The 19,038-nt window shown below is 42.9% G+C and overlaps 1 protein-coding gene across 1 annotated transcript in view; it reads left to right on the forward strand.

Moving 5' to 3' along the window:
• TAMM41 (TAM41 mitochondrial translocator assembly and maintenance homolog) overlaps positions 1–18,711 on the forward strand; it is a 50,719-nt gene extending 32,008 nt beyond the window's left edge. The window contains exons 6-8 of the mRNA XM_055344244.1: positions 6,063–6,228; positions 7,467–7,529; positions 18,576–18,711. Coding sequence (XP_055200219.1) covers positions 6,063–6,228; positions 7,467–7,529; positions 18,576–18,652 — 306 coding nt within the window. The 3' untranslated portion in view covers positions 18,653–18,711. The remainder of the gene's footprint in view (positions 1–6,062; positions 6,229–7,466; positions 7,530–18,575) is intronic.
• Positions 18,712–19,038: the final 327 nt, after the last annotated feature.

Consider the following 19,038-nt stretch of genomic DNA (forward strand, 5'->3'; position numbering starts at 1 on the left):
TCACTGGGAATGATGGGAAGCAGGCCTACTTCTTTCACACCTTGGTTCCCAGATCTATGTGTTCAATCAGTTGGGAACGTGGTACTGTATAACAGGCATTAGTGTAGGATGTGTACGGCACCCCATTCTCACAGGGTATCATCTCCAAGCTGCTGGTTCAGCTGTTCCTCATTGCTCTAACAAGATTTTTTAATGAGGGTACTGTTGGCATGTTAGGCTGGATAATTCTTTGCTGTGTGGGCCCCAAATTTCCCCTTTTTGAGAACTGCTCTATCAGTCTGGCAGCTTTGGTGCAGTATATGGTAGGAAAAGTGGAGCCATGGTCCTATACCCATCGCCATACCTCTGTACCTCTTTTGTTCTACAATGGGTCCCATATGTAATGTTACATGGTACAACCACAATGGTGAAGTGTGTGTTTGTAAGCCCTGTAATGGTACTGGCTAGGTCCTGTGGGTAGGAAAGGCAAACCCATACTCAGAATATGTGTTACTTCCAATTAAGATTAATTACTGCCCCAGGTGTGGCAGGAGTCCAATGTAGTCAACTTCCACCAAGCGACTGGTTAGTCTCAGGAGATGGTCCTGTTATCAGGATTTTAGCTTTGGCTTCTGTTGCTGTCAGGATAGACTTTAACAGCAGCAGTAGCTAAGTCAGCCTTGCCTAGGCAAAGCCTCTATTCCTGCCATCATGGCTACTCCTTTATGAACCATTGTCCCTGCACTGGAAGTCAGGCTATTTAATCAACTCGCTGAATTGTTCTTTTGGTTATTGTTGATTCTTCTGTGAAGAATCCTCTCTTTGTACTAAAATACAAAGTTCTTCATGCTTAGTGGGCTCCTCCCATAAGTCCATCCACATACCTCTTCTCCCTAGTTTTTTGTCTTCAGTCTTCCAGTCTTTTTCCTTTTGGGCCCACTCAACCTGCAAACCATGCTTCATACCCATGGGTCTGTGTGTGTTCTTACCTGGGTCTACATTCTCCATGTAAAGTGGGTGACCATGTGCACTATCTGAAGCATACCCATTTGGGAGGATTTCCCTTCCTTAATGTCTTTCAGGCCTATCCATGGATGAAGCTATAATGTATCATTTTCAGCTAGTACGTACTAAGCCAAATCATCCATGCAGCAAGCTCATCCTTTATCCTCCAAAAGCCAATCACAAGAGACCTTCCATGTAGTCATATGCATGAACCAGTGAAGAAATAGGGTGGTATACACTGGTACAACAGTGCAGAGTGGATATTATGGGGCCCTAGGTTTCCATTTGCGCAGCTTACTTGTGCCTTCTGGCCTTACTCATGTCAAATGCTAGTGGACCTCTCCCATCTTACAGTAGATTACTGTTGAGCCTGCCTGGCCTTAAGATCTGATGAATAGGAGAGATCTCCGCTCATGATGGCAGTTCTTGACACATGGTCTTTTGATGATGATCCATAGTTAGAAGCTCCATCTCTACCAGGGTCTCATATCTAGGAGCTGATTTCAAATGATATATTGTTCTTTATCATAGATGGCATGGCCTTGGTCCAGAACCCTAGTAATTTACATTGTGATTGTCCTACTGGGAGCCTACCACAAGCTTCCTGTGGCTTCTTTTGATACCAAAGATCTCATTAGTACTATAGAGTTTATAGGGTTCTGTGCCCCAAGTGGGGGCTGCTTGCACTGCTGCCTGAATCTGTTAGAGACCTCTTTTCTGCTCTGAGCCTCACAAACCTGGCATCCTTTCATATCACTTGGTAAGTAAGTCTGAACATTATGCCAAAGTGTGGAATATGCTGCCTCCAAAACCTGAAGAGGCTTACCAAGCATCATGCTTCATTCTTAGCAGTGAGAGGTATCAGATCAAAAAATTTGATCTTTACTTTAGAGGGATGTCCCAGCATGCTCCAGACCACTTGACTCCTAAACACTTCACTGAGGTAGTAGACTCCTGTAACTTCATAGGGTTTATCTTCTACCCCCTGGAGTACATTTATCTACCAGGGATTCCAATGTACTTGCCCCTTATTGTTTCCCAGGTAACAGTAATAACATACCATTGATGTAGTGGATCAGCCTGAGAGTATACAGAATGTCCAAATAGTCTAGTTTCGTTGGGATATCTTATGACAGAGGATAGGAGAGTTAACATAGCCCTGAGGCAAACCGTAAGATATACTATTGTCTGTCTCATGAATGCAAGCTGCTTCTGATCCTCCTTCCTAATAAAGATGGAAAAGAATGCATTCCCCAGGTCTTGGCCTCATCCAGATACCTGCAGTTCTGTGACTTGCTCTAGCAGATTTACTACATCTGGCAGAGCAGACATCACTGGGACTTCTACTTGATTGAGTTTTGGTATAATCTTCCAGAACCCATTTGGATTTTGTGAGGGCCAGACTTAATGGAAATATGATGGAGACAATTAGTCTTCACATTAGGGTTCTCCGAAGAAACAGAGCCAGTAAGATTTATAGAGAGTTATTTTGGGCAGCCCCGGTGGTGCAGCGGTTTAGCGCCGCCTGCAGCCCAGGGCGTGATCCTGGAGACCCAGGATCGAGTCCCACGTCGGGCTCCCTGCATGGAGCCTGCTTCTCTTCTGCCTGTGTCTCTGCCCCTCTCTCTCTCTCTCTCTCTCGCTCTCTCGCTCTCTCTCGCTCTGTGTCTCTCATGAATAAATAAAATCTTAAAAAAAAGAGTTATTTTAAGGAATTAAATCATGGAGGCTGTAGAGTTTGAAATTTGCAGAGCCTACCAGCAGCACACCTGGAGACCAAGGGAAGAGTGTGTCATAGTTTTAAGTCAGAGGGCAATCTGGAGGCAGAACACCTTCTTCCTCAGAGACTTTAGTCATTTTTCTTAAGGCCTTCGACTGATTAGATGATGCTCACCTACATTATAGAGGGTAATCTGCTTTACTCAGAGTCTACTGACTTAAATGTTAATTACATCTTTAAAAATACTCTTATAGGGCGGCCCGGGTGGCTCAGCGGGTTTAGCGCTGCCTGCAGCCCAGGGCGTGATCCTGGAGAGCCGGGATCCAGTCCTATGTCAGGCTCCCTGCATTGGGCCTTCTTCTCCCTCTGCCTGTGTCTATCTCTGTGTGTATGTGTCTCTATGAATAAATAAATATTTTTTTAAATACTCTTGGACTAATATTTGACCAAGCAACTGATCACTATAGCCTAGCCAAGTGACACAAAATTAAACATCATACCCCTGCATCCTTTAGGTTTACAGATAGCACTAATCCCTGTATTTCCTCCTGAGATGTGGTGTTGTTTGATTTTGTTTTTAATCACTGTCTTGGATAAGAGGCAAAGTGGCAGCTTCAGAGTCTTCTACTTAGCCTTCCATAGTAAGACAGCTCTAAAATGCCATCATAGAGTATACTCTTTGGACCGATCCTGGTACCTATTTGCATAGCATCAGGATTGAGTGGATTTGAAACAAGCCCTCATCTGATCCTGCAGTAGCACTGTGGAATTAAATGGCCCTTCCTAGTTGTCCCCACTTGGGGAAAAAAGGCCAGGCCTTTGTACTCCTGCAGTGTCCAGTCATTGGATCCAGGCAGCTCCCTTTGGCTGAAGACAAGTCTGGGGAACGACTCTAAGAGTGGGATTCAGCCAATTTTCCCAGCAGCTAGTGAAATGACAGTGGTACAACACAGAATCCAGTATCATATGCCCAAATCTGCTTTTTTAAAGCATCAGCTTTATTGAGATATAATTCACATACCATAAAAATCAGTGGTTTTCAGTGTATTCACATAGTTGTGCAACTATCACTACAATCTAATTTCACAACATTTCTGTCACTCCAAAAAAGAAACCCCACATCCATTAACAGTCCCTAGCTTACCCTCCCCACAAGCAACCACTAATGTTTTCTGTCTCTGGATTTGTCTCTTCTGGACACTTCATATAAATGCAACAATACACTATGTGGTCTTTTCTGTACCGGCTTTCAAAATGCAGTTTGACGCTCATGATTTAACTGAATGCTTTCGCTTCCATGTTTTAATGAGAATCAAAGAGTAAGAATAATTACCCAGAATTTAACAATTTATTTGAACATGTCACCTAATATTTTGTCTTTCAAGCAAAAATTCCAGTGCATTATTTTCCTCAAGAGAAAGCAGTGGCAAATATGTTTTTTAATCCTTATCTACAGCTAGACAGTACCTGTCAATTTCCTGTCCTTCCAGTTACTTTTGTCCATGTCTGGACTCAGCTGGCTGTTCTGCCAGCACCTTGCTGGTTACTGACCTGATAGTGATGCAGCCAGAGGCACCTGAGGGTTAGCCCAAGGGCCCACATCCTGGCTTGGCCTGTGAAAGAGCTTAGGGTCCTTGTCTGGGTTTTGGTGATGTTGCAGGAATACCCCCAGCCCACTGCCCCCATTCCTTTCTGCCTCTGGCTTGGAGCTCTGGACCAGGGCTTTAGTCCTGGTCTGTTTTGTTTTGTTTTGTTTTGTTTTGTTTTGTTTTGTTTTTTCCTGGCCGGTTTTTAAATAATTATTTAACAATGTAACTTTTAGACCTGCGTGACATCTACAAAGTGTCCAATAAAGAAAGAAGAAGCAAATAATAATAAATAATAATAAATAAATAAACAAACAAAACAAACTTAAGCCATTTTGACATCTCTAAAATTCCTGAAAGCTTCATAGATAAAGCCTTACAGAAATATAAGATCCTTTTGACTAATCTCAATCTTAACCCCAAAATATGAGTCTATAAATGTTATTTCTAATATATTTTATAGTAATATCCACATTTTTGTCATTTAGTGAAGCAAAGCTAAGTAGAGTTCAAATCCTGTGAATTTAGAATCCTTTTAATGATAAATATGAAATATTCAGGTTAAAAAACCCCTTTACTTCTACTGGAGCCACTAGATAATAGTCCTTTGTTCTTGTTTGCATAAATTTAATAGAAGACTAGGAAATCCAGACATTAGTACTCAATGAGTACTTGTTGAATGAAAAAAAAGAGTGGTAGAATGAGTGAATTCTGAGTGTTAATAAAAAGTCATATCTGGAAAATCTGAATCTAAAATTTAATACATTTATTTGTCAAATTTTTTTCTTACTGTTGTCTTAGTCAAAGTTAAAACCTAAACATTTGTTGAAAAAATATAGGACAGATTTCTTGCCTGACAAATGATGAGATGAGCCATTGAGGCCAGTGTTACTGGTTCTTACCTTGGCAGGCAGTCAATGTTTATGTGATTTTGTAAAAACTTAGTTCTGTGAAGTAAAGTGTATTAGACTAGAAGTTAGAGAAGCTAGGTGTGGCCTTGGCTCTGTGACTAACTTTGGATTCAGAGTAAAGTCTGATGCATAGTTTGTGTGTTTTATTTCTGTGTTTCTCTTTCAACTTGATGTATCTAGAATATGTGGGGCACAGAAACCACTGGTGTAATTTAACCCTACTTAAGAAATAATGACAGCTAAGCTTCATTGATGCAGTTATTCATTTCCTTACTCAACTAGTGTTTTTTGACTACCTACTATGTACCAGGAGATTAAAAGCCAATAAGCTTAGTCCTGTCATCAGTTTATTCCTACAGTTTATGAAATACAGCATGATGAGTAAAAGGCCTAGAAGGCAGGAGACCCGAGGTTGGACGCCTCTCTCTCCAACTGCTATATGACCATGGCTGTGTCACTCAGTGCCCCTGTGTTTACAGTGGGAGAGAGAAAGTCTGAGTGTCTGGATTTGCTGATCCTCAGTGAGTGTTAGCGGCAGCCTTCCTTCCTTTACCGCTGGATTTAAGAAAAAGAAATTTTAAAACTGAGAGTCAGAAATGGATGCTTGAAAAGGGCCTCTACTCTTTTCTCGTTGTAAAAGGAGAATATCATAGGAAAAGTGTTGGCCTTTCTGAAGGACCTTAGAATCTGAACTCTTGTGCATTCAGTTTCAGAAAGGAGCAAGTTTCCTTAGCATGCTCCCCATTCTGGGGTATGGGTTCGTGCATGTCTGTGTGACTTGAAAGAGAAGCCATGACTTTGAATCTTTATAGAATTCAAAGAACTTCCCATAGATATCATCTTTCTTTTTTTCCCCCTTAGATAGATAAAAGCCCAGAAGGACAATTCACTCAGCTAATGACATTGCCCAAAACCTTACAGCGACAAATAAATCATATTATGGACCCTCCTGGGAAAAACAGAGATGTGGAAGAAACTTTATTACAAGTTGCTCATGATCCCGACTGTGGAGAAGTGGTGAGACTAGGTATGTTTATGAATTTGACGTTAAGGAAGTGCTGGCCATGGGTTAAAAGCAGACTTTGTGACTGAGCTGTATTCTTTATTCTTTCGTGCCTAGTGAGATCGAGAGACAGATTGTCTCAGGGAAGAAGAAAGCACTAACAACCTGGGTTTTTTCCAAATCTAAATTGTCATTTGTTTGAAGTACCGCGGTGAGAGTACTCCTGTTTTCAGATTCCTTGGTCCTAAATCACTGTCAAAGGGGGAAACAATGTTTGTTTTGGTTCCAAGACCATAACTTCTAGAAGTTATTCCAAAGACTCCTCTGTGTTCTTCATGGTGGTCTGAGAAGGAAGGAGGCTAGTGACATTTTTACTGCTTTTATAACATCAGGAACACAGCTTTCATCAGCCGACTCCTGTTCGATGTGTCTCATAGTGTGTTCAGTCAGCTCCCTCTTACATGGCCCAGGGCCTTCCCAGTGTTTACCCAAAAATCTTATCTTCAGAGACCCACTTCTCTTTGAGTCGTTAAAGATAATTTACAAGGGCTGTCAGTAAAGAAATAATCATGATTGAAAATGACTCCCTTCTCCAGATGAGCACGTTCTCCTGTGTTATTGAGTAAATATTTCTTGAGCTCCTCAGGGATGCAAGCTACTGCCCTAGATGCACTTGCCAATGACGCACTCTCCCAGGCACCTGCCCCAGGCTGTCAGAGCATACATTTAGATTGCCAGGTACCTATTCTGAAGATAAATGAGGAGGCATGCTGTTTGTTTTCATTTTAACATGATTCTGGTCAGCATATGATCTCTGCTGCCTTTGTGAGAGGGTGAAGGACTATGCTATTGCTCTTCCCTGAGGAGTCCCATATATGTTTTCAAAATGTAAGTTTTTCTCCCAGGCAGAAACAGTGGGTTTGGGGTTGAGAACTAGCACCCTTAAGCAGATTTAAAGTCATGAAATGACCTTTGAGGGTGACCTAATCCACCCCATATTTTAATTAAGGTGAGGGAGGACCACGCATTTGCCTGAACTCACACAGCTGGTTGCTGACATGCCTGGCAACTCTGGTCTCCTGATCCTCAATCATGATACCCCTTCCACTGTCATTCTGCAACATCAGGGCAGAGATGGATGTGCTGGTTTTATTAGATAACTGGAAAGAATATTTAATTTTAGATTTTAAAAATGTTAAGATGACTAACATTTGGCCTTTTTTTTTTTTTTTTTGGCATCCTTGTTGGTTTTCTTTTCACAGGGCTTTCAGCAATTGTGAGACCTTCTAGTATGAAACAGAGCACCAAAGGCATTTTCACTGCTGGTAAGAACTTTTGAAAGTCCATGCTTTTTTTCACAAAAGTTACATTTAATTCACAGTGTAATAAAGGTTACAGGTAAAAACCTACACATAAAGCATAAAAAGGCCTATTACACAAATGTACAATTCTCTCCATGAAGCTCATATCACCATTTGCTGCATTTATCTCCTCTATTTGTCAGCTAGGACTACTTCTGGAGCTCTGGATTATGAGAGCTCTCAGACAAGGCAGGGAAGAACCTCTGAACCAACACCTAATAATGTCCTCTTAGAGACATCGGTTATTTGCAAAGTAAAATCATTTCCTTTTCGAAAATCCAGGCTTAATATATCTACTGGATGGAGTGGCCTCAGCACTCCTGATTCAGATATAAAGCTTTATCTGTATCCTGCAAGTACCTCTGAAGTGCTGAATTTTGATGGTCATGAACTAGGACATAGCAGTGGCATACAGACGGGCAAAATAGCACTGTCATCTGGTCTAAACCAGTCCAAACATGTGAGGTACTGTTGGAAGCCTTACTACCCCTTTCAGTCTTCTGAATAACTCCTGTGTGCACGTTGTCCCCTCGTTTTAGGATTTATGGAAGTCACATATGCATGATGTTGCAGAAGCAGCAGTACCTTGCCCTTCCCTGCCATTTCCCCTCTCCAGAGACAGATGTTGCTAATCCCTCTAGTGGGTTGGTTTTATTCCCACTGCAAGGGTCTAAGTAGTAGGCGTATACTGCTGCTCCTCTCCTTTCCAGTTGTCAGCATCAGCTGTGGACTTCTCACTCTGGGAGATTAGACTTCAGCTCTTGTATCCGCCCTGTCACACACAAGCTCACCCCTCCCATCCCTCGGTCCTCATGTAGTTGCTGTATAGCTTTGGTGAAGCCACTTGTCAGAGTTTATGGTATATGACTCTGTTACTGTGATTCACAGGTGAGCCACATCATACACTTTTCTTTCCCGGCACAACTTTCTTTTCCCACGGAGATTGTCTTCCCCTGTCTCATGGGAGGGATCCCCTGTTTCCCGTCTCTTGTGTCTTTTACTTTCATGGTGTACATTCATATTGGTGAAGCATGCCTCCAGTACTTTTCTGAGAAAGGATGCAGGGAGGCAAATCAGGAGACTGTGTATAACTAGAAATATCTTTAGCTTACCCTCACATATAATCAACACTTAGGCTGGAGATGGATTAGAAATCATCTTTTTAAGAATTTCGATATCATTATTCCGATTATCTTCTCATTTGAGGATTGCTGTTGAGGTCCAAAGCCATTCTGATTCTCAGTCTTTTGTGGTATATGTTCTTTCTGGAAACCAGTTGGGTCTTCCCTTGCCCCCATGGCTCTGACATTTCTCAGTGATACGCTTTGATAATAAATCGTTTTTATCTACTTTCCTGGGTACTTGTACTATCCTTTCATTTTGGAAACTCGGAAAATAAGAATATAAGAAATTTTTCCTTTATTTCTTTACCTTCTTCCCATCTATTTTCTTTCTTGTCTTTCTGGAACTCCTTTTTTTCAGATTTTGGACCTCCTCAAAGAGCCCTTTGGTTTTCTTTCTTTTGTCCTCTATTTTTTATCTCTTTGTCTTTTTGCTCTTTCGGAGAGATTTTCTCAACTTTAGCTTCCAACTCATCTAGAGGGTTTTTTTGTTTTTTGTTTTTTTAAGATTTTTATTTATTTATTCACGAGAGACCCAGAGAGAGAGAGGCAGAGGGAGAAACAGGCTCCATGCAGGAAACCTGATGCGGAACTCGATCCTGGGTCTCCAGGATCACGCCCTGGCTTGAAGGCGACACTAAACCACTGAGCCACCCGGGCTGCCCTCTATTGAGTTTTTTTATTTCTGCTATTGTATTTTTAATTTCCAAGAGCTCTTTCTGTTTTCTTTTTTTGTTCGTTTGTTCTCTGAACGTACATTTTTATTTATTTGAAGATTTTAAAATTTATTTTAGAAAGAGAGCTCGTGTGTGCACATAAGCAGGGAGAAGGGCAGAAGTAGAGGCAGAGGGAGAGGGAGAGAATCTCAGACTCCCCGCTGAGTGCAGAACCCTACACAGGGCTCAATCTCAGGACCCTGAGATCATGATCTGAGGCCATGATCAGCAGTTGGATACTTAACCGACTGATTCATCCAGGTGCTCCTGAATGTACTTTTTTTTTTTTAATTTAAAATATCCTGATCTCGTTTTATGGGCCTAAGCATTTGAACGTATCTTTGGATATTGCCACATTGCCCTCCAAAGTGATTATATCAATTTAAATCCTACTAGTAGGAAACAAGAGTTATCTTTTCCCCCCATCGTCTCCAACACTTGATATTGTCAAGTAATGGACTTGGATAGTTGAGTCTTTCTTCATGTGACCATCTACGGAGCCTCAATGTGCTAGCCATGCCAGGATGCAAAAGTGAACACAACACCATACTGCCTTCAAGGAGTTCATAATCTAGAAGGGGAGACAGATGTGTAAATAGAAATGTGGGGGTGCCTGGGTGGCTCAGGAGTGTTGGGCATCTGCTTTCAGCCCAGGGCATGATCCTGGAGTCCCAGTACTGGGTCCCACATCAGGCTTCCTGCATGGAGCCTGCTTCTCCCTCTGCCTGTGTCCCTGCCTCTCTCTTCCTGTGTCTCTCATGAATAAATAAATAAAATCTCAAAAAAAAGAAAATAAACATGGGGCAGCCCTGGTAGCTCAGCGGTTTAGCGCCACCTTCAGCCCAGGACCTGATCCTGAAGGCCCCAGGGTTGGGTCCCGTGTCGGGCTCCCGGCGTGGAGCCTGCTTCTCCCTCTGCCTGTGTCTCTGCCTCTGTGTGTGTGTGTGTCTCTCATGGATAAATAAATAAAATCTTATAATATAAATATATATATATATATATAAATAAATAAATAAATAAATAAATAAATAAATAAATAAATAAATAATAAATTAAAAAAACATGGTAGAGGGAGGCAGGTTAGGAGTAGATGACATAAAATTGGCCATGAGTTGATTGATTTATTGTTGAAGCTGAGTAAAGAAACATGAGACATATTCTACACTTCTTTTATAAGTTTGAGCTTTCCTCAGATAAAACGTTTTTAAAAATCCATCATCGTCTCCTCTTGGCACTTCAACCTGAAATGAATCTTTGGTCCTCTTTCCACCCATTCTTTCCAGTGGCCAGCAGAGGGCAGTGGGTGACACAGAAGCCACAACCCAGTTTTCCTGTGGCTGTCCTAATGCCCAGTGCTGGTTTCTGTGCCTGTTCACTGCCTGCTTCCCTCTCCTTCCTAAATATCCTTATTGGATCTTGGAAGGCCCGAGTAGCAGAATGTATGCAGCCTGTTCTGAAGGTGCAGAAACTGTGGAAAGTGATGGGCATCCCTTCAAAGTCTGTGGGTTTACCTACCTTATGCTCTGGCTCCTCTGGTTTTATGGTGCTTGTGAACCCACAGTGAAGGTGGCCCAAGCCAAAGGCCAAGAGACTGCGGCTCATATTCTAACTTAACTACTGTGACTTGGGCAAGTTACCTAATTTTTCTCAGTTTTAATTTCACAGAGATAATTATACCTGCCTCACCAGGTTGTGTAAATAACATCTTGTGATGAATAAACTCACTTAGCACTGCCTGGACTTTGTCTTTTTGGTGTCATTACCTAAAAGTTTCTGGACCCCTCTTTATTTTTTTTTTAATTTTTTTTTAATTTTTTTTTATTTTATTTTTTTTTATTTACGATAGTCATAGAGAGAGAGAGGCAGAGACACAGGCAGAGGGAGAAGCAGGCTCCATGCACCGGGAGCCCGACGTGGGATTCGATCCTGGGTCTCCAGGATCGCGCCCTGGGCCAAAGGCAGGCGCCAAACCGCTGCGCCACCCGGGGATCCCTGGACCCCTCTTTAGAATAGACCTCTTTGCACTGTCATATTCAGATGGCATTCGCCTACCCATTAACCAGGTCTCCAGTCGGAGTAAACTAGCAACGAAAGGCCCTGAGTGGCTGGTTTACTGTTTCTCTGCCCTCTGACTTGAGAGCAAGTTTCAGAACCTCTATGCTTTTGCACATTGTTCTTTAGAAGTCCTCTCACGGTCACAGCTGTCGCTGTTCTGCTTACTTTGCTAAGGCAAAACCCTCCAAGTTCTACCTGTGTTCAGGTTTTCAGCTCACTGATGCATCACGTGCAGGGTGGGAACACGTGTGTATTTGATGGAGTTTGGATTCCTTAATAGCCATTCTCACCCCTCCCCTTTTGTTTGTTTGTTTGTTTTTAATTTATTTATTTATGATAGTCACACAGTGAGAGAGAGAGAGGGAGAAGCAGGCTCCATGCACCGGGAGCCCGACGTGGGACTCGATCCCGGGTCTCCAGGATCGCGCCCCGGGCCAAAGGCAAGCGACAAAGCGCTGCGCCACCCAGAGATCCCTCACCCCTCCCCTTTTGAATGGTCCCACTCAGTGGGGGTAAAAAGGAAGGTTCAGCCTTCCCCCTTAGCTAGTGAATATATATATTTTTAAAGACTTTATTCATGAGAGACACAGAGAAAGAGAGGCAGAGACACAGGCAGAGGGAGAAGCAGGCTCCATGTAGGGAGCCCGATGTGGGACTCAATCCTGGGACTCCAAATCACGCCCTGGGCCAAAGGCAGGCACTAAACTGCTGAGCCACCCAGGGACGCCCTGTGAATACCTTTTATACACAACTACAGTTTAGTTCAGAAAGATAGCTAACTGAGGAGCTAAGCCTGGGGTCAAAAGACCTGGACTTGATTTGTAGCCACTCATTTCTTCACTCTGTAACTTAGCATGTTAATTAGCTCTTCTTCCTTGAAATGGAGAGGATGGTAATACCCAGCTTGCTATGTGTTCTGAGAGTGTTCAGTATGTACCTAGTAGATGTTTTATAAACTTGGGCAAGTCTAGATCTAAATATCACTGTATTCCTAGAAAAGATAGAGGCCAGGCATCTATAACCAGCCCAGAGGATCACCTTTTCTAATAAACTGTATTGAATAACATAGTTGCCTGTTCTCATATGGTCCATACTCTCTTCATTAGTTCCCTTGAAATCCCCTCATCATCAGATACACCCATATTCTAAGGTGAGTACAGAAATGCTTCCAAAGCCAAACACCATTTTCCCCTTTTAGCCCAACTCACCAGAAGTTCAGGAGGAGTCAACAGCCATCTAGTCTCCTGCCTGCTCTTCTTTTCATGGTAGCAGCAGATGGCATCACATCTCAAACTGGTCACAGAAGACCAGCTAAGCAAACTGTCTTCTGATCACCAGCAGCCTTCGCGTTATTAACCTGAGTTTTCTGGTACGGGAATAGAAGAGAGATGGAGGAATTTAGTGATAAGTCTGAGAAGTAAGCAGGAACAAGCAAAGGGGGGCCTGAAAAGCCAGGCGGAGGAATTCAGAGTTTATTTTGAGGGTGGAGGGAAACCACTGAAAGATTGTAGAAAGACCTCAATGGCTAGAGAGTAGAGAACAGATGGAAGGGAGATAACATGATTGCACAGGAAACTGATTAGTTATGGTTGCAGCCAGTCAGGGGAAGAGTTAGGCAGCCTGAACTCAAGTCATTGCAGTATAGGCAGAGAGAAGGGATTCATGTAATACTTAGAGGGCAAGTTACCTGTTCCAGGTGGTTGAAGGGATATGGAAAGTGAAGGAGAGAGAGGAGTCAAAGATAACTCCCAGGTGTCTAGCTTGGGAAGTGGTGGATGGTAGTGCCGTTCCCAGAGCTGGGGGAGGTTGGGAAGGAGGATGAACTTAATTGTTGAAATCTTGCTTTATTTTTCCCCACCTGACTTTGGTCAGTCAGAATTGCTCTGGGGACAGATACCTATTTACCCTTTCTAGCTTCAAAGGATTCACCTGAATTAACAAGACAGGTTTAGTCTTGTTCCTAAAAAGTTTCTGGCACGCCTGAGGGGTTCTTTACCAGCCCTTCCCTGGAACACAAGAGAATGGATCATGGATTAGCCTCTGCTTCTGATTTCTTATAACTAAAACACTTCTTCCATTTTTTTGGTACCTATACTTTAAATAAGAAGAACACGTGATAATAGTTAAGTTTTTTTTCTAGTGATTTGCTTATTATTTAACCTGAGAATTCTTAAAATAAGTTTGTACATCTGCTTCAAGAGATTTTTTTTGTAGATAATATCTAACTGTGGTTGGAAAATAATTGGAAGAATGTTAGGGGGCTTACTGATTTTCCCTCCTAAGTATCTGAAATGTTGAATTACAGGAAGGGAGAGACCTCTCACAGCCTACTCGTATCTGCCTCACATTGTTTCCCAGAGAACCATGTCTGTCATTGAACCCACCTTATATAAGTCACACCTTATTTAAGTGACTTTGCTGCAGGTCATGTGAAACAAGCTGGAAATCAACAAAAGTAAAACTCAAGGAGCCAGGGCAGCCCTGGTGGCGCAGCGGTTTAGTGCCGCCTGCAGCCCAGGGCTTGATCCTGGAGACCCTGGATCAAGTCCCACGTCAGGCTCTCTGTATGATGCCTGCTTCTCCCTCTGCCTGTGTCTCTGCCTCTCTTTCTCTCTCTCTGTCTCTATGAATAAATAAATAAAATCTTTAAAAAAAAAAAAAACTCAAGGAGCCAGATATTGAAGTAGATTTCTCTGGGCTTCCAAAGAAGACTTGACTTTAGTCAAAATTCATAATGATTCACTTTAAGGATCTGTCTAAAGACACTGTTATCTAACGAGATGTGGCATCTTTATCCAGTAGGGAAGGAGCAAAGGCGATGATGATGGTTCTTGAAGTGTCTTCCTTGAAGACACATTCTAAATGCAGACTTCCTAAATCACCATACTTTTCTGAAGAAAAAGAGCAGAAACCAAAAAGTAGGCTTAATGTAAGCCAAGTAGAATTCTGTGGATCATAAACCCTGTGAGAGCAGAGACCAGAACTCTCTTGTTCACACAGTATCCCCAACAGCTAGTTCAATATCTTGTATTATATGGATGCTCAATAAACATTGGTTCAGTGTATTCAGTGACTGAGTAAATGAAAGATTCTAGGTTTTCTGGTAGTAGGAAAAAATCTCCAGAGATTCAGAAAAAAAGTGCATAAATCATAAATTTGGTGAATTTTCACAAAGCCAACACACTCATGAACCTAGAACCCAGATAAAGAAATCGAACAGGACTGTCCCCCCAGTGGTGTACCAGTCATAGTCACTATTCCTCCTGGAGTAACCACTCTCTGACTTCCAGTGCCATGCTTCTGTTGTGCCCATTTTTGAACTTTATATAAAAATGTAATCTGTGTCTTTCACTCATTGTATCAATGAGATTCAACATGGTGTTGAGAGCAGCAATAGTTTCATTTATCCTCATTGCAGCAAGTCCATTGTATGATTACATCACGGTTTATCCACTTTCCTGTTGTTGGTTTCTTGGGTTCCTCCCAGCTGGGGCCATTACAGGTTGTGCTACTGGGAATGTTTTTGTACCTGTCTTTTGTAAGTGAACATATGCATTTCTCTTAGTAGCATACTTATGGGGTAGAATTACAGCAGCATAAAGTATGTGAATGTTGTGCTTTGGTAATAGCACCAAACCGTTGTCCATATTACACTCCCCCTAGCTGAGCTCTTGTTGCAGCCCCTCCTACCTTGGTGCTCCATGTCTTTTTCATTTTACACACTTAATAGGTGAGTATTGGTATCGTATTGGAATTTTAATTTACATTTTCCTGATGACTAATGAAGCTGGGCATCTCTTCCTGTTTATTTGGATATCCTCTTTTGTGAAGTGCCTATTCTAGTCCTTTGCTCATTTTTCTATTGAATTAATCTACCTTTTCTTACTGAATTCCTATATAGTCTGGATACAGGTCCTTTTTCTGATCTATGTAATGCAAAATCTCCCACTTGGGGGGCTGTCACTTCACTCTCTCAATGACGGCTTTTGATGGAAAGACGTTCTTAATTTTACTCAGTCCAGTTTGTCAGTTTTGTCCTTTATGGGTAGCAGCTTTTGTGTCCTGTATAGGAAATGTTGCCTACCAGAACTTCATGGAGTTTTAGTTTTCCATCTGTGTTGCAATTAGACTATTGAAGCAGAGGGGTGCCTGGGTGGCTCAGTCGGTTAAGCATCTGCCTTCTGCTCAGGTCATGATCCCAGGGTCCTGGGATCGAGCTGTGGGTTGGGCTCTCTGCTCGGCAGGGAGTCTGCTTTTTCTTCCGCCCCTCCTTCTGCTCCTGTGTGCTCTCTCTCTCTCTCTGTCTCTCTGTCACACACACACACACACACACACACACACACACACACACACACATGCTCTCCCTCTCTCAAATAAATAAAATCTTAAAAAAAAAAAAAGAATATTAAGTCAGAAAAGATCCTTCATTCCAATCTGTTGGTTCTTAACCTTCTGCAAATCCTGGCTCCCTGTGAAAACCTGATGAAAACTACTGTTGGCACAGAAGTACACATGTGCACACACACAGCAAACTTTCCCGGTTGCCTCTTAACTCTCCTGCAGACTGACATTGAAACATGCCTATGGCCCCTTGTTAGGGAACCCCAAATTAGTCTAACCAGTCTCATTACAGATGAGAAAGTTGAGGCCCAGAGAAGGTGCATCGTACTGTAAGTTTGTCGTCCAGTTGGGACTAGAACTCACATCTCTTGACTCCTATTCTAGTGCCATAACACAATGCCCTGCTGCAGTCTTTCTGAGAATCTCCAGCAGAGCCATCAAAGGAAGAGAATGTTTTTAATGAAGGGAGGTTTCTTTTTTTAAAGATTTTATTTATTCATTTATGAGAGACAGAGAGAAGCAGAAACACAGGCAGAGGGAGAAGCAGGCTCCATGCAGGGAGAACGACGTGGGACTCGATCCTGGGACTTGATCCCGGGACTCCAGGATCATGTCCTGGGCTGAAGGCAGGTGCTAAACCGCTGAGCCACCCAGGGATCCCCTGAAGGGAGGTTTCTATGTAGTAGCATCAAAACATGGCTACATGGTGACACTCATGTACTTCAGATATTTACCTTAAATGTTGAAGTCCAGGGCAGCCCCGGTGGCGCAGTGGTTTAGTGCTGCCTACAGGCCGGGGTGTGATCCTGGAGACCCGGGATCAAGTCCCACATCGGGCTCCCTGCATGGGGCCTGCTTCTCCCTCTGCCTGTGTCTCTGCCTCTCTCTGTCTTGCTCTGTGTCTCTCATAAATAAATAAAAGATAAAATAAAATCTTAAAAAAAAAAAAAAGGGGGGATCCCTGGGTGGCTCAGCGGTTTGGCGCCTGCCTTTGGCCCAGGGCACGATCCTGGAGTCCTGGGATCGAGTCCCGCATTGGGCTCCCAGCATGGAGCCTGCTTCTCCCTCCTCCTGTGTCTCTGCCTCTCTCTCTCTCTATGTCTATCACAAATAAGTAAATAAATAAATCTTTAAAAAAAAAAAAACCTTTAAAAAAAAGAAAAATGTTGAAGTCCACCGTGTCTGTATGTTAGGTTTGTGAAGTTGAGCTGGGACTTATCATGGCCGATGCATCTTCCTCTAGCTGTGACTCAGTGCCCTGGCATCGCTGTGTTAAACTCTACTGTATGCACCTACCTGTGTTCTGCTTAGTTTCTCGATTGGTTCTGGCTGGAGTATTAAAAAGCACCTTACGTAAGAAGTTTCCAGTCTCAATGCTCAAGTGGGTGAGGTTCACCAAAGTGGTTGCTCCAGGGAGAAAATTAAAAGAGGTGGAGACAGAGAAATGTGTTCTGAGTTTCTTGATTAGGCTAAGTCGGTTTGCAAACAGTAGACAAGCTGGGCCAGAGTTTCTAGAAGTATTCGCTAACGATTTTCCTAGTATGCGGCCTTTTTACCTGCCACTGCCTGCAGTAGCTTCTTCAGAGGTTCTAAGTGGACTGGGCAGCTTACAGGTAACAGGCCCAGGTATTTTCAAGAGACCACTCAAACTCCAGTACTGGGAGTCTCCAGATTTAATCCTGTTACCTCATCCACAGTGCTTACCAGTGATTAAAGTGCACTGCCAGAGGTGTGCATTTCAGTCTTGCAGTATAGACCACAATTTGTATCTCATGGGGAAAAAGGCTGTTCAGATCTTTAGGCCACACCTTGAAACACAGACTAAATGATCTCATCCTCAGCACAAAGGGAGTCGAGCCCATAATACCATCTGCAAATAGGATCCTATTAGACCTGACAAATAGCATCCCATTATTGTACCCCATTTTACCTCTGTCCCATTAACCCCCAGAGAGCCTCTTCTCTGGTTTCCTCGGGTATGTGGGATTAAGTAGGGGCAGGGGACAGGAGGTCAGATATCTCATGAGGGGCATCTGTTCCATCATTTCAAAAGCATTTACTGAGTGCCTATATGTGCTAGGTGATGGGGATACAGGGATGAATGGGACAAGCTCCCTGTCCTTGAGAGGCTCCCAGTCTAGGCAGAGGACCAGGTCACTAAGCTGACTGAGCACCATGCAGTATGCTAAGTGCTGAGTGAGACGTCAGCAAGGCTGCTGTGGGACCAGGAGGAGCCACATCTGAATTGCCTGAGGTGTCAAGGAAGGCACTTCTATAGGAGGATTCTGAAAGGGGATGAGTGTATAGGAGGAAAGTGATAGAACCCATGTTCATTCTGGTCAGGCTGGTGGCATATGCAGTGACACAGCAGCAGGGATCTGGGGGTGGTCGGGATGTGGGCATAGGAAGGGGGCTGAGGATGCCCAGTTACATACAGAGTTTTTGTCTTTGTTTTTCTTTCTCTTTAAAAGAGCTACTCAAGTCAGAGGCTGATGATAGACTAGTAACTTAAAAGATTCACTCATCCCAGTAACCCAGGTACCTTCGGTATCTGTGCCACTGTAGGAGTAGATTCCTAAATCAGAATCTCTTCCCCTTATGTTGTTCATGGTAACCTTTAATGATCTTCGACTTCCGGGGTCTCCTGGGCCCCCCAGTCAGCCCATTACTGCCCCACTCCAAAGACAGGCCTCTGATCAGGATATTATGGAAGCTCTAGCTGAGTACATAGTCAACAAGCACCAATTTTCTTACCATCTCTTCTTTTTGTCTTTTAGGCATGAAGAAATCAGTGGTTTATAGTTCACTAAAACTACACAAAATGTGGAAAGGATGGCTGAGGAAAACATCCTGATCGTGCTTGCTTTTATATGTGTTATGTATAGATTAATAAAGTGATCCTTTTTGACGGAACAGTATTTGTTACTTTGACCTGACCCATTGCTTGAATTTATAGATACCTTGGTTTGTATAATATTTGATTTTGAAATGTATGTGTTAGACATTTATTGGGGGGGGGAGGTGCAGATACTTTTGAGGACCTAGCATGAGAAGAGAAGAATCCTCTTTGCATATGAAACCATTTGTGCCCTGCTTGCATAAGAGCTTTAGCTGTGGTCTGTGTTTTTGGTACATGAGAGTTCATAAACTGAGAAACTGCATACACTTGTGGACATGCAGCCAACAGGCTACAGGCAGGGAAGTTTTGCTCCCTCTGTCTCTCAAGTCTCCTCTTCACCT

This window comes from Nyctereutes procyonoides, unplaced genomic scaffold, assembly GCF_905146905.1.
Source record: "Nyctereutes procyonoides isolate TBG_1078 unplaced genomic scaffold, NYPRO_anot_genome, whole genome shotgun sequence".
NCBI lineage: Eukaryota > Metazoa > Chordata > Mammalia > Carnivora > Canidae > Nyctereutes > Nyctereutes procyonoides.